The following is a 16,241-nucleotide window of genomic DNA, read 5'->3' on the forward strand; positions in this document are numbered from 1 at the left end:
CCTAATCCCCTTGGTCAAAGGCCTTATGTAACCTTTTCCCAGACCCCTCCCAGGAAATGGGAGGGTTCTAGCAGGTGAAATCCGCCCATGACGCCTCCCAGAAATGGGCGGGTTTTGCAGGTGGTCACCTGCAAACCCAGGGTGGAGTTACACCCTACTCTTTCTTTACTCTCCCAGAATCCACTTCTGCTTCATCCATATTCTCATCACGTCATTTTATAGTGGCTCGATTATAACAATTTTCACATTTTAATTACTCATTTGCATTTCTCTCTCAACAATTCCAGGCAGAATATTTCCATACTTGTGTCTCTGTGTATAAGTATCAATGAATGTTTGCTGAAAAAATAACCCCACATTTGATCATTTAGCCACTGTTGAAAATATAAAATGAAGATCTCTTTGATTTACAAAAGACTCCTCACTTTGAAAATGGCTACTCATTAGAAATAAATTTCTAATTTATTAGTTTAAATAGTTTGTTAAATTTATTAAATTTAACTACTTTATTAAATTATTTATTAATTGTAAGTGGCAAACTCTAACATCTATTCATTCTATCTTCTGATATCACAAGAATATGTATGCCCTTTTCCTTTGATATATATCATATATATAAATATTTTAGTTTTGATAAATCTGCTATGCTGTTAGGTATGTGCATATGAACAGGCTTCTCTTCTCTGGATTAAATCATTTTAATTCTTTCATACTTTATTGTAATGTAATATATCTCCTCACATTTGCAAAAGCACCAAATATTTTCATTCTAGAATTGGGCAGTTGAATTTTAAACAAATAAGTTGGTAAGTAAGGTTAGAACATTTGAAAAGTAAAAGAATCCATACCAAGGCAGGTAATAGATTATTTCACCTCCCTGTGCCTACGCTATTAAAAATTGGAGTTGAAGGAAGAGTAGGCCTTTCTCAAAAACCCCATGAAAGATGACCAAAAGAGTTTATAAGCAGGTAAGGCATTTTCTTTGCACAGTCCTGACAGAATCAAAACCTCAACACCTCACATATCCTCTGAGCCCAGCCAAAAATGATTCCTGAGCACAGAGCCAGCAGAAATCCCTGAGCATCACTAGGTGTGTCTCCCTCAATCCTCAAAATAATAATATTGGAGAGGCTCACTATCTAACTAGTGATCACTTCTAATCATACTCTCATTGCTGCAGATAAACGGTGCACCATGTTTTATAGCGTCGCCCAAAGCAAACTTCAGAAAGTCTGTGAAGGAGCAACATGCCAGTGTGTAGAAGGTAAGCATTTAGCATGTTTGGACTGTGTGCTTATTTAAGGCAACCCTCATGACCAAGGGTTAATTTGGGTGAGCTTTTGCTTGATAGCCTGTCATTTGATCTCAGCAGATTTCTTGAATATTATAGAGCCACTTCTCTGCTACTCCTGAACAGCGGGATAATTTCTAGAGGCAAAGAAACACCATAGGAGTAATGTGATGTTGAAATCTATTTTTTATCTGATCTTTTTATGGACTTATTTATTTTACTTTAACCATTGTTATTGAAGTGCACAGGTTGACAATATTTTTCCTGCTTACATCATTTCAACACCACACCAGAGAGCTCACCACACACACACACACACACACACACACACACACACACACATACACACACACACACACACACAGTATTCTAAGGCCCTCTTTCAGGTCTCCAAGGAAGCTCACTCAATAGACAAAATCTCCATTTATGATTACTTTGATCAGTTGTTCCTTTATTATGTCTCTTTTTATTCCATATCAAAAACTTTTCTATTTATTGTGGAGGTGGTGTGTTGGATTAACTGGATTCTACCCAACTCTTTATTTGATCTCTACCCCAGGGTGTGAGCTGGTATTGGATTATTGGGTTCCACCTTACTCAGTATTCATTCTCCACCCTAGGGTGTGGTCTCATTCTTGCTAATAAAAAGCCTGGTTCTCAGGAAAGCTGGGAGCATTCTCCTTCTTCCTCCACTAAATTACCTGTAGGCTAAGGCTTGTGTATTGAAATTCCTGGCTTGCTTGTTGGAATTCCTGAACCTGTTTTTACCCTCTTTCACTGTGTTGATTCTTTTCTTTTTTAAAAAAAATATTTTATTAAAACACCTTAATTACAAACACGATTGTGAATTATTTTCTGCGTTGGCATTTGTTTCCAGACCCGCATCTCTCCAGGTTCTGATTTTGGAACCTGTTTTTCCTTCCTTCCTATAAGCATGTAAATAAAATAAACTAAGCTAAATTAAACTCCTGAAAGTCCACAAAGGTATAAATTAATGATAAGTTGATAAAATAATAATTTGTTTATATAGTTATCTTGTATAGGTGTATAATTATTATGAATAAGTATGTGCTAATACATTTTAAAAGTACACAAAACAGATAAATCCTACAAGTGTAAAATTTAGTAAGAGTGAGAAAAATTAAGCAAATTTTAAGCAAGAAATCTGAGTAAGCCTATAAAAATATAAAAGTGTTTTAACCGAAGGAAAGGGATATTGGATTTATGTTAGCAAACTATTATCATATATATCTTAAGTGTCTGTATTAATAAATAAAATATTGTAATGAAATTTCTATGGATATTTAAAGAACAAAAATAAAACATCTGATCAGACATAGAATATTTAATATAAATGAAACATTAATTCATTATTGAAAAGGTATAAAATCCTTTAGCAAGTTAACAATAAATAAACTGTTCTTGGTTTTTTAGAGGACAACTATAAGAACAATGAGTGAATGCCATACTCAATGGCAAAGTATTGAGAAGCTTGTCTTGTCTTTTAAAGAAGATCCTTTAATACTTCTTGGAAAATTGGTTTTAAGGGTTTTAAGGCTATGAATTCCCAGGGTAGTACAATGAGTAGGGTGCTTGCTTTGTGCAGGGTTGACCTGGGTTCAGTCATAGGCACCACATATGCACACACACCCCCCAGCACCAATCAGGAGTCATTCTTTACTGCAGAGCACTAAGCATCGCCAAGAATAGTCCTAAAATGAAAATAAAAAAAAACAAAGAAAGAGAAATGAAAGGTTATGAATTCCCTAGACCGTTGCCTGTCCCTGAAGTTCTGTATTGTTTTTTTCAAATCTGAATGATAATCTAGTTGGATAAAGTATTCTTGGTAGGTGTTCATTTTATTTAATTTTTGTACTATATTTCACCATTGTCTTCTGGTTCATATTTATTTATTTAAATCTGATAAATTAATTGATAAATCTGATAAAGACTTACTTGGTAAATCTATGGGCTTTTCTTTTTTTTTTTTATTTTTTGGTTTTTGGGCCACACCCGGTAACGCTCAGGGGTTACTCCTGGCTATGCGCTCAGAAGTTGCTCCTGGCTTGGGGGACCATATGGGACACCGGGGGATCGAACCGCGGTCCGTCCAAGGCTAGCGCAGGCAAGGCAGGCACCTTACCTTTAGCGCCACCGCCCGGCCCCCTATGGGCTTTTCTTAGCATATAAGTTCCTTTACTGATGTTGCTTCTTTCAATATTCTGTTTCTTTTTTGACTTTTGTCATTCTGAATACTATTAAGTTACTAAGTAGTAACCCTATTGATATAATTGGCTGATTTTTCTTTATCCATCAATTCTTCAAGGGCATTTAGCTTAGAATCCTTTATATTTCAACAGAGTTATCTGTGCAAGATTTGGTTTTGTTTGTTATGCCTTGGTTTACTTTATACATAATTTCTTTAAAAGAAAGTCTTATGTACCTGTTGTTGTAAGGCTATACTGCACTGTCTTGGAGCTCTAAAAAACTGCTTACTCCCAGTGTCTGCTTCCTTACAAGATCCTAATTTCAGTTATTTTTTCTCAAACACACAGCTGATTGTGGGCAAATGCAGGCACAATTGGATCTGACCATCTCCCCGGAAACTAGGAAAGAAGCTGCTTGTAAACCAGAGATTGCATATGGTAAGTGTAATGCACATTCATTGTATATGAAGTGTTCTGAATATGTGATCAGTTTGGAAAATCAACCAAGTGACATGAATGACTATATGGACACCATAGTCATTGTGTTCTCTGGAAGGAAAATATCATTGACTTTCAAAGTTATCTATTTTTCAGTACATAAATGAGATTTTTATTCTTAATAAATGATGGGAGTAACATGCACACCTAATTAAGAAAAAACTCACTCCCAGAGATTCTTTGTATCTGGTTGCTATTTAAAGAAAAAAATTGAGCCCACAATAAGTAAGATTTTGGTACTGTATTCTTTCAGTTGATTGAGTTGAGACTCTCATAAAGATAATTTCTGGGGTTTTGTTTTTCCCAAATGTCCTCAAGGATAGGATTAAAATAGCAAGACTAAACAATTTTTAATAAGTGCAGAATCACAATCCATGTTTGAAACTCTCCGTATTTACAATGAAGAGCCCACTTCTAGAATCGAGAACTCAGAATAAATCAAGAACTCTAAGTGCAACTACATTGATATTTTCCCCTCTGAGAATTTACTCCTTTATTTTCTTTCCACAGAAACCCAATGTTCATTTGTAGTTTTATTTTAGAGAGTGAATGTACAGTAATTTGTCTCAATCTTTTCTAAATCATAGAGTTCTCTCTATAAACATATAATGAATAAAATCGTTTGATTCTGCACTCTCTTACTTTCATATAGCATTTCTCACTGAAGTTCTTTAAGTCTCTTTCTAAGTAGCAGAGTCATACCTTTAAACCAGTGAAGAGATTTGGGTTTAGGGAAATTAAATATTTGCTCCATATCTAATAGGAAATAAATAAGCAAAGTGAGAATGCATCCTGGTCTCCAGTATTGTTTCCATTATATTACACTGAATTCTCTTTAGTGAAATACAGCCACCAGAATTAAATTTAAATTATTTGTAACCTTTTCTTTTTCTTTTTTCCTTGTTTTGTTTTGTTTTGTTTTGTTTTGAGGCCACACTTGGCAGTGCTCAGAGGTTACTCCTGGCTCTGTGCTAGGAATTACTCCTGGCAGTGCTCAAGGGAACACATGGGATGCAGGGGAATTGAAGCAAGTCAGCCACATGCAATAAATGCCCTATTTACTCTTCTATTGTTCCAGCCTCTAATTTGTAGTCCTTCTTGACTTCTAATTCATTTTGATCTTTACCATCACCAGGAAATTCTAGACAGTGGGACTGTGTGGATTATGTCAGAGTATGAAGAAGGAGAGATGCACTCATGGCCTCGTGCTTGCCCTAAGCCCTGTTGAAACCATTGGGCAATCTTCTTGGACCTTTATTTCCCAGGGATACCAAGCACGAAAGCTGTCAGGATTGCCTTAACACTATCATTTGATCAATAAGTCTTATGTTTGTGAGGCAAGAACTTTAAGTCATTGAACCTTATTTTAGATCTCATTGATTTTTTTTATCCAAATTTTGGGGGGCCAAAGAGAGAAAGTACAAGCTTATTGTGCTTTCCCTTCAAGTGGTCAATCCTGGTTCAGACCCCCTGAGCATCATCAGAAGTTACCTCTGAGTACTGACAGATATGACCTCCAAAACAAGACAAAACAAAAATACACTGAGCATTTGCTTGACTCACTCAAAAGCCTCTGCAGTTTTCAAAATGCATTGCATTCTGAAGAGAACACTTCGCTGTTTGCTGTTTTTATTTGAAGGTTAGGTTACACCTGGCTGTGCTCAGGGATTATTCCTGGTGGAATTTAGGACCATGTGCAGTGTTGGGGATCATATGCTGTGCCAGGAATCAAACCTAGGTTGGCCACACATAAGACAAGGTGCCTTAGAACTATCTCTTTTGCCCCTACTTTGTTATTTAAATAAAATGTTACCTCATGATTTATTTCCCTCATACTAGAACTGTTCCAGTTCTTAAATATCAGAAGCCTATTTAATATAGATAATAAAATATGTGGACTTAGTTTACTATTATCAAGAAGATATAACTGCTTTTATTCAGGTTGATATTGAAACAGCAAAATGGGAGCAAATTTAAATATTTCCTTCTTTCTACCTAGGCCCATTGGAGATTCATTACTATGTCCCTCATAAAGACTTAGATGAGTCTGAAATTTATGGCATTTTAACATTTATTTTAGTCATTCATTCACACAGCACTGGGTTCTGCCATAGTGAATTCGTTCTTTCCACTACATGTTTAGCTAGCTGGGATTTTAAAACTAGACCAACTTTTTATGTCATTCACTTCAGCCTCACTGATAAAATAAAAAGAGTGATAGCTCAGGAGGTTGGATGAATATCTTGCATGCTGCTTACTTGACTCAGGACAGACCTGGGTTCAATCCCCAGCAATCCCATATGGTACCCCCAATTCTGCCAGGGAGCAATTTCTGAGTGCAGAACAAGGAGTAACCTCTGAGCACAGCTGGGTATGGCCAAAAAAATAAAATCGCAATATAAATAATAAGTAAATAAATTTAAAGTTTTTTATACAACACAGAAGGAATGGACTCCTTCCAAGGAGATCATTCCAGAACTGAGCTTATACGTATACACATAGATTAAACACTGATGTCTGAATAACGAGTAAGTAAGATTGGAAACAGTTCATGTCAGATAGTTTGCCAATCCAAGCAAAGATGTGTCAGAAAACAGAATCCTGTTTAAGAATAACAAAGATCAAAGCCACTGGAGGTATAGGAGGAGCCCGGACTGGGAAAGGGATACCCTTGAGGCTGAATTGTCTGAGAGATAAAGGTTTTGTCAGCGGCCAAGCAGAGAAGGAAGGGAATCTTCAAAGAGTCTCCACAGACACAAGCCCTTGGCTCTCAAGGCCTAGAATCAGACCTGGACATCTAACCCAGATTCATTTGCTTGTTTTGTCAATTTAACATCTAATATTGCTCTTGATTGAATCAGCCTGATCTATGTGGTAGCCAGAGGCTAAAGCAGAATTCTAAGCAGCATGAGGGAACCAAAGAGAACATTCGTGAAGACTTTTTGGAATGAATACTTCAGCGTACCATCTAACAGCTTGCCATATTTGTTTCTCATTTGTCTGACAAGATCTGACTTCTATTGAACATGACACGAGAGGTTTAAGCATGAATTGTTTGTTGTTTTTCACCAGCCTATAAAGTAAAAATCACATCCACATCTGAGGAAAACGTTTTTGTTAAGTACACTGCAACCCTCCTGGATGTTTACAAAGCTGGTAAGGATTTATGTGTTTTTCCTTTCCCTCGACATTGATGTTATTCTACTACATATTGTGTGCCAGACCGTACATTAAGCACAACTCAATTAAGACCCTCAGAATTCTACCCTTCGTCAAATATTTTCTACTGGAAAAATACTTTTTATTGAATCACTGTGAGATCCAGAGTTAAAATGTTGTTGATGGTTGAATTTCAGTCATATAATGTTCCAAAACCCATGTCTTCACCAGTGTTCATTTCCTGTCATTCTTCATCCCAGCCTGCTTCAATAGCAGACACTCTCTCCCTCCTTCTCTCCTCTTTCTCTCTCCATCTCGCCCTCTCTCTTTTCTCTTTCCCTTTTTTCCTTTTATGCAGCAATGTTTGCAATATTGTTATGTATATTTATTGACCTCCTATCAGCACCCACTTCATGTCCAGAGTGATCATTTACAACTATTATCATCATAGTGATCCATTCTCTGCCCTAAGTGCACTCTCCCCACCCTCATTTCTACTACCTTTGGGCATTATCATACCATATTTTTAATATCCCACAAATGAATGTGATCACTATATGTGTCCCTCTTATACTGGAAGATACATTTTTAAAGGGGAAAAAGGCTATCATAAATTGTATGTGTCCTATCTGAAACAGACATGAAATTATGGGAAGATATCCTTCAACATTAGAGTCAATGGTCTCTTTTAGGGATTAGCCATTATTAAGGGGGTGGAGTGCAGAGGATGCCAATGTACAAAGTGTTTGAGGAACTTAAGAACATGGTACCATCAGACATCTATAAAAACCCCTGCAGAGGCTGGAGAGATAATACAGGGATGAGGCCCTTGAGATGCATGTGATTCACCTCATTTCCATCCCCAGTACTTCCTATATTCTTGCAAGCAACACCAGGAATGGTCTCTGAGCACAGAGCCAGGAGTAAGCCCTGAGCACTGCCAAGGGAGGCACTTTCCATATAAAGAGCATTGAATGGCTCAACAGGTAGGCTTGAGTTGAGAATCACACCATTGTTCAAATTAGTGATTCCTTATAATGACAGCATAGATCTCTGGTTCAGGACCTCACAGCCAGGATGTGGCAAAGCTTGGTTTAACCCCACAGCCAGACTCTTCCTCCTCCCTCTCCTCCTCCTTACGTCTTACCCAGAGGGACTCCACCACTCTCCAATCACCATCATTTTCCAAAAGAGAATTTCCACTTATGAGACCAGAGAGATAGTACAATGGGTAGGTACTTGCCTTGAACCATCAGTCACTATCATGGCCAACTCAGGTTCAATCTCTGGTATGCGAAAGGGTCCCCTGAATACCTCCTAGAGCAATTCCTGAGTGCAGAATGAGCAACCCCTGAGCATTGCTGGGTGTGACACAAAACAAAATAGAATCCCACTCAATAATACATCACCCTGAGAGACTGGCATGCTGATTTCTCATAGTTATAGTCACTTGAACGTGATGCTTACCTGTGTGTCTCTCAGGCGAAGCAGCTGTGCAAAGAGCCTCTGAAATTACCTTCCTTAAGAAGACAAATTGTGCTAACGCTGACTTGGAGAAAGGAAGTCAGTATTTGATTATGGGCAAGGAAGCTCTCCAGATCAAACACAACTTCAGCTTCAAGTAAGTCACCCAGACTTTGGCGTCTGTGCCTTTTCCTTCTAACATGGACTGTCCTGCATGCTTAAATGCATGCCATGTTTCTCACCAAAGGGTCTGGACGAGCATAAATCAAGTGAGTTAAAACTCACACTTAAAAGAGAAGCTTGCAAGTCACAGAGCCCCACAGGCTTTATTGGGTCAGTGAGTTGGAGAAAAAGAAAGGAAGATACTGGACCAACCCTTCACGCCACCTTGTCTCCCTCTGTCAATTTGCAGCTGGTTCTGTTCGTTTAAAAAAAGAAGTAGAAGAAAGTGGGGGGGAAACAAATAGGGACCCAGGGGCTGGAAAGATAGTACAGCAGTAGGGCTTTTGCCTTGCTAGGAGGGACCTGATTCAATTCTCCAGCATCCCATATGGTCCCCCAGCCTGCCAGGGGCAATTTCTGAATGCAGAGCCAGCAGTAATCACTGGCCCAGAAACCAATCAAACAATAAATAAATAAAGTTAAAAAAAAATAGGGGTCCAAGTGATAGTACAATGGGTAGAACATTTGCCTTGCACATGCCAACTCAGGTTTGATCCCTGGATCCCTTACGGCCCCCCAAACCTACCACGAGTGATTCCTGATATCAGAGCCAGGAGTAACTCCTGAGTACCACCAGCTGTGATCCCAAAACAAAAAGAAAAAGAAGGAATTTTAATTTAAGCTAGGCATTTCATTCATTATCCACTTCTTAAAAAAATAAACATTGAATCTGATGCTATCCCTGCCTTTAATGGAGAAACGCAAAGTGGCTTCATGAATTGCCAGAAGTGTGTGGGTCTCAAAGTTTCGGGTGATGCTGATTTCTGGGCACCTGAACAGGCTGACTTCTGAGCGAGACCATTAACTCAGTATCTCACTATTTAGATACATCAGACAAATACTCAGCTTTCATCTTTTCTTCACAGGTATATCTACCCTTTAGATTCCTCCACATGGATTGAATATTGGCCCACGGATACACAGTGTCCATCTTGCCAAGCATTTTTAGCTAACTTAGATGACTTTGCTGAAGACATCTTCCTAAATGGCTGTGAAGTAGCCTGAAGTCAACTGGGAAGGAATTTGGATTCCTGGTATCAAAGCTTCCTTCTCCCACCTGCTCCCCTTCACCACCACCCCCCATTTTTTCAATATGCACAGCTGCTTGTATTTGGAAACCTCACTTTTCTTAGGATTGAGTGGCACTTGCCTTTATTAAAGAACAATTTTAAGGGCTGTCATTTTCTGGAATAACATGACCCTGGGTGTTATGGACACAAACACACCTTCCCAGGTTATCGGACACCAGAAGCAATAAATTGGAACTCCTCCCACACCCACTGCTCCACACTGTTTGCTGGCCATGAAAGAATAGCCCCACTGAAATGGAGTATCTTACAAAAACATGGTCTTTGCTTGAAAGAGAGAGCAGAAACAGAAAACCCATGATTAAAGCCTGGTGTTGCTTTCCAAGTGAGCGGGCAAGGCCAGTTCTTTTATGCTCCACAGCTTCAACCACACAATGACAGGCAAATGGAGAAAGAAAGGAGGACAGCAGGGGGACCTTTAGCCCCCAAAGGCCCCCAACTTCAGATTCCCCTGCAAACTGAGAAGCTCTCAGTCGTGACTTCCCCTTCCTATTACCCCAAGAGAGATCCCTTTCCACCCCCACCTCTTCCCAGCACAGATCCCTTCCTGAAGTTCCCCTGGAAGGCTGGTACTGGAACCCTCGCACCAGAGTGGGCATCAGGAGGGCTCATTCCTGCCCTCACAAGATCCCTGAGCCTCTCTTAGATGGAGCTTTACAAAAGAACATTGGCAATCAGTTCATTTGGAAAGGATCTTGGGAAAGAGCATGTGTGTAGATTCCCATTTGACATCAAGAATCTTAGTGGCTGGAGTGATGATATAGCAGGTATGCTGTTGGCCCTGCATGTGGCCAACCCAGGTTCTATCCCAGCATGCCATATAGTCCCCTGAGTGTAGAGTCAGGAGTCAGCTCTGCACTCAGGTGAGGGTGGCCCCAAAACAAACAAACAAAAAAGAATCTCATGAGAATCTAGAATGATTATCATCCCCTTTTGGTGGTAGAGAGGATTAAAACACAGAATGGTTGCAATTTTCCCAGCCTACTTAGGGACATAGTTAGAGACCAAACTCATATGCTCCCTTTCAGCCCAAATACTGCCCAGTCTACTTCCAAACACCATTACATCCCTGTCAAAGCCAACATGCTAAGACTAAGGCAAGATACAGATAGTATTTCTTCACTAGAGTTTAAACCTGCACCACAGAAATATTTCCTGGAAATGCAATGGTAACTCTAGATAGAGTGGTAACAGTGACAACTCTTTGAAAGGTCTGTATTCTGCCACATAGGGGGACCTGTCCAGGACTTGCAATGTGTCCTGTAAGTCACACAAATATGATTTTTGTTCCTGTTGAAACTCAGCATGGATATTCCCTTGACCACATATTACATCCACAGATGGTTACACGACTAAAGCATCTGCCTTGCACGTGTAAATCCATGAGTTTGCTCCCCAATGTGACCACACATGCTAAGCACAAACCTGGCAGTGGTGCTCTCTGCACCTGGTTGTTCTGCTGCCTCTCATCCCTGGCCTTACGAGCAACTTCAGATATGCAGAAACATCACAACTAAAGGACCCAGCAACAGCGAAACCTAATGCACAACAACTCAATGGTCAAGTACCATAACCAAGTGTATGTGCAATCCAGGTCATCACAACACATCAACAGAGGACAGGGAAGGGGAGGCTTAAAAGACACCTAAAGTGTCCATTGTGCCTACATTTTTTATCAGTAAAAACTGAGAACCCTTTGAACAAGCCTGAAACTGCCACCTTCTTTTTGAGTGGAGGGGATCACAAAGGGTCTTCACCTCAGAATGGTGCCCAGTCTAATGAACCAAGGATGCCGCTGAGTGTTCAAACAATAGAGTAGGCCTTGGAGCTAGTCCAGCGCCATAGACACCTCCAGCTCCTCTTCAACTAATTCCCAGGTCCTCTTTTCCCAAGATAAATATTTTCTTCCATTTTTTTTTGTCTTTTGGAAAACATATCACACTTTCTAGTATGTATTTATGCATAATTCCTTGAGGTGGCTTCCAGAATATTTCAAACATACTTGAATCCCATATCAACCCTTCTCTTCTCTTCCAAGGCACTTGTAGTTCATGAAATTAAAGTTGTTGGGGCCGGGCGGTGGCGCTGGAGGTAAGGTGCCTGCCTTACCTGCGCTAGCCTAGGAGACGGACCGCGGTTCGATCCCCCGGCGTCCCATATGGCCCCCCAAGCCAGGAGCGACTTCTGAGCGCATAGCCAGGAGTAACCCCTGAGCGTTACCGGGTGTGGCCCAAAAACCAAAAAAAAAAAAAAAAAAAAAAAAAAAAAAAAAAAAAAGAAATTAAAGTTGTTAAAGTTGTTGCAATAAAGAGGCCCCTACATGCTCTATTCATACAGGGTTGGAGGCCCAATTGGAGGCCCTATCCATGCCATATTGGAGTCTCAGGATCGAAGGCTCCAACTAACAGGTATAGGGGAGAAAGGCTCCTTAACATATTTAATTGGTCCATGCCACAGTTGTTCAGAGTTCTGACACAACATCCCCAACATCGGCAACATCTTTTTCCTGCACCCCCAACTCCCATTACCCCACCAATTTCCAACCCATGCTCTCCCTTCCTTCTCAACATTACAAAAATCTCTACCCCTGGCATTTGGAATGCAAAAGGTTGCCTAAGAAATGAAAGCCAACATTTCTTCTTTGTAGAGCAATTTGACAATACATTTTAAGCCAATATACATGGGTAGGCCTCCATCCAGCAATCTCCCTCTGGCTGGATTATTTATCTAAAACAAATTCTCAAAGGGAGGGAAAGAAAGTTATACACAAAGATCTTCTTGTAGGATTCTTTACTTTATAAATAGGTATTGAATTCCTCGTGTGTGCCAGTTCTAGATGGGGCAATCAAGATAAACAAGTGCTGCCCTCCTAAAAAGTATGTTGCTGGGAGATGGAAACAATAAATACCTACTTAAATAAGAAGTCGTTTAAGCTAACAGACTCATGGCAAGCAGGAAGAGGCATAGGAAAGACCACCAGAGAACATTCCAGTCAGTGGTTCAGGAAACTAAAGGCAGGGGAAGGTGTCACTAAATCAATAAAAGCAAGTGATGGAAAATGAAGCCAGTGGAAAGGAAGTCAGTCTGGGTCATAAGAACTTTGAACATAGGTGCTTAGATTTGAGTCCATGGATCGGACTAAGTAAGGGTATGAAATTGGGCTGTGGACTCACAAGAAACTGCTTCCAGTTTATTTCCACAGCTGGGTTGTCTGCTGGTATCTTTGTCTGCTGGCAGATAGCTTGTGGTATAAATTTGATCTCCCTCACCTTGTGTGGATTATTTCCTGTGTCAGTGCGGCTTCCAGGCCTGCAGCTCCTCAGGACGGGGGCATGAGGCTTCCACTTCATGTGACTGATGCTTCTCACATGGTTTCATACACAGACAGAGACTGAAGCTTCTGACTTGTTACAGAAGAACTGATGCTTCGACAAAGCCAGACAGTAACTTGCTTCCAATGCTGTTTCATAGCCAGTACCTGATGTTCCTGGTATGGTTATACAGCCTATGAGGCCACCAGCCACCAGGCAGTAACTGCCGATGACAAGAGCAGAAAGAGAAAGACAAGAGAAGAGCCAAACTACCTGAGCCCAAATCTTGGCCACAACTTTCCTCAATTGTCTGGAATAAGGTACATATTACTGTATCCTGCAAGTTTTATCTCCTTCATAAATAAAGGTGATGCCAGGGTAAGTGAACCCAGAGTTGAAAGGCAAAGAGCTAATGTAGTGAAGTGAAGAAGCAAACTGAGTAGAAGTAGAATTAAGCAAGGCTGCTTCCTGGAAGAGATGACCTTCTCAAAAGACACAAGTCGTGTGGGCACAGAGTGTCCCCACAGACCAGGATTGTGGCAGCAGAGAGAGTTGAACTCAAGACTTCCAGTGAGTCATCCTCAGCAGCACCCACACAGAAACTCAGGGCCTGGCTGCTTCCTCACATCCTCTACCTTGGGGGGCTGCTCACAGACCAGGCTGCCAGCCTGTTGCCTCTGGAGCCAGAAACACAAGACCTGGTACCTTGGGAGAGGTAAAGTCAAGTCTGTGACAGACAAGTCTGTCCCAGAACATCTGAATCCAAATTTGACTATCATTTAAAACAGAATTCTTTTTATCTGTTATCATCATTGTTACATATATTTGTATTTCTTATGCACACTACCCCATGAGGCGTGTGGAATTGAGTCCCTCAGTGGCAAACATAGGCCTCTGAGATTCACCTGCGGTGGTGGGCAGAGGTTGGGGTGCGTGGTCAGCTCCTCCTCCTCTTTCCCCCATCTCTTTCCATTTGCTTTGAAGTCTGCAGTCAACAGGCGGGGTCATGAGGAGAAGCAGAGGGAAGGGGGAGGAGCAGGCTCTCCCAGAGCTGAACACTACATGTCTTTAAAGCAGACTTGATGTGAGCGCATGCATGGATTGTCCTCTGCATACATACAGCCAGGCACAGTTGCACATATGTAAATAGCACTGTGTACATACAAGTGCATTCACACTCGGAGAGAAAAATCAAAGATGTGGCAACTCCCAGCCTCCATCACGAAAGCCTCAAGCCAGCTCAGAACAGAAAGGCCTGTGAGATCAGCCCCAACCCCGCAAACTCTATCCTTGGGGACTCTAGCTCGGAGGCGGTGGTGGGCTGGGACCTGGGGTCACCATGTAAATTAGGCACACGCAAAACAGCCCCTGCCCATCCCTTCCACCTCCAGAACTCCCAGCCATCAGAAAAGTCAAAGATGTACCTGACACTGTTTCTTGAGTGTTTCTGTCCCCTAGGGAAAGGGAACATTGATCGTTCATTCCCTCAGTCAGTGCAGGGTCAGTGCCTCCCGGGAAGGGCAAAGGGCCCCGGAGAAAGTGGCTTTCTCTGCTCCTTCTTACTCCTGGAAGTGTGAGTAGCACTTGGATCCCATGAAACGAAGCCTTTCCCTGGACAGGGCATGGAAGGGTGGAGGGGTGGGGGGAGCTCTACTGATTTGTTAAAAGGGAGACAAGGGGCCACCAGACCAAAATGAAACCAGAAAAGGGTTCAGTGTTGCCCATCAGGAATGAATCTTTGTAGGTCACAACCAAGGCCCCAGAATGAAGGCTGGATTGGGGAGGACAGTCACTGGCTTATATAGAAACACGCTCATTTTTTCCTGGAGTCAGAACTTGATCCCTATGAAAGAAAAAAAAAAGAAGGAATAAAGCTTTCCCAGTCCTGCTTTCCCTCCCAGGACCTCCCCAGTCCTTCAGCAATGTCTCGAGCTCCCTTTAGTGAGCCCCTGGAGCCTGTTAGCACTGTTGGAGCAAGAGGCAGCACCTTGCTCCAATGACCAGGCAACTTCAAACTACAGCCTGTGAGTCACATGTGGCCAGCTGAGGACATTTTCCTGGCACACCAGGTGTTTTGGCCATCGCTGGTTTTTTGTTTTGTTTTTTTTTTTTTTTTATTTCAAAGGAAGATATGTGCAATGTGCATAGGAATTATTCATAACTCTGTGTGTGTGTTTAACTATAGTCCAGTCTTCCAACAATCTGAGGAACAGTGGACTGATCCCTGCATAAAAAATTTGAAGACTCCTCAACAAGACTCTCCTCCTGCTGGCTCCTGGGGTCTCAGCTGCTGGACCACGGCTCCAGAGCTCAAGGCCAGGATGTCCCTCTATGAACAGGAGGATGTCATGAGAGACATGAGAGACACAGCCCTGCCACTGGCTCTCCACCCCGGAGGCCACCAAATCAAGAAAAGAGCAAGTTTGGGAGAAGGACCTTAGGGAATGTTCAACGTTCAATGTTCACCTAAGAAACAGTGTCAGGCACATCTTTGACTTTTCTCTCTGAGCAGGTGTGTTTGTGTGCGTGCATGTATGTCTGTGTATGAATAAGTGCATGATTACATGTACAGATGTATGCGTGTGTCTTAGAGAGCAAGTCTGGATTCAAATACCAGTTCTTCCCCTGGCCCTTGGATCTTTAGTCATGGCTCAACCTGGTGGGTTTCTCCACAGATTAGTAGCATAGATCCCCACCCCACTCACAAGGTGGCTGTGGAGGGGGCCAGGAGTGGGAGCGTCAATGCCCAGAGCAGAGGCTCGGCATACATTCATCCTCTCCCCTCCTGTACCCCCCAACCAGCTTCTCTCCTCGGGAGAGTGAGTGAGTGAATTGGACCTGGGCTTTCAGGGGAAGGAGAATTGGATGAGCTGCTCCAATGGGGCCTTTCTCTGCCTGTGTGATGGAAACTGGTCTTTATTTTAAGATTTCCAACAACCACAAAGCACACCTCCACACAGCATGGCCACCTTCCAAGAAGAGAACCTTGGTACACACGAGA

At 41.6% G+C, this 16,241-nt stretch overlaps 2 protein-coding genes across 2 annotated transcripts in view; one reads left to right on the forward strand and one right to left on the reverse strand.

Annotated features, from left to right (window-relative positions):
• Positions 1 to 9,917, forward strand: part of LOC126008811 (complement C5-like) — a 109,772-nt gene extending 99,855 nt beyond the window's left edge. The window contains exons 37-41 of the mRNA XM_049773085.1: positions 1,181 to 1,264; positions 3,847 to 3,936; positions 7,069 to 7,152; positions 8,638 to 8,776; positions 9,708 to 9,917. Coding sequence (XP_049629042.1) covers positions 1,181 to 1,264; positions 3,847 to 3,936; positions 7,069 to 7,152; positions 8,638 to 8,776; positions 9,708 to 9,846 — 536 coding nt within the window. The 3' untranslated portion in view covers positions 9,847 to 9,917. The remainder of the gene's footprint in view (positions 1 to 1,180; positions 1,265 to 3,846; positions 3,937 to 7,068; positions 7,153 to 8,637; positions 8,777 to 9,707) is intronic.
• The window catches only part of LOC126008810 (protein CutA homolog), a 484,819-nt gene that overhangs the window by 354,505 nt on the left and 114,073 nt on the right, over positions 1 to 16,241 (reverse strand). The window lies entirely within an intron of this gene.

The sequence above is a fragment of the Suncus etruscus genome, chromosome 5 (genome assembly GCF_024139225.1).
Source record: "Suncus etruscus isolate mSunEtr1 chromosome 5, mSunEtr1.pri.cur, whole genome shotgun sequence".
Lineage (NCBI taxonomy): Eukaryota > Metazoa > Chordata > Mammalia > Eulipotyphla > Soricidae > Suncus > Suncus etruscus.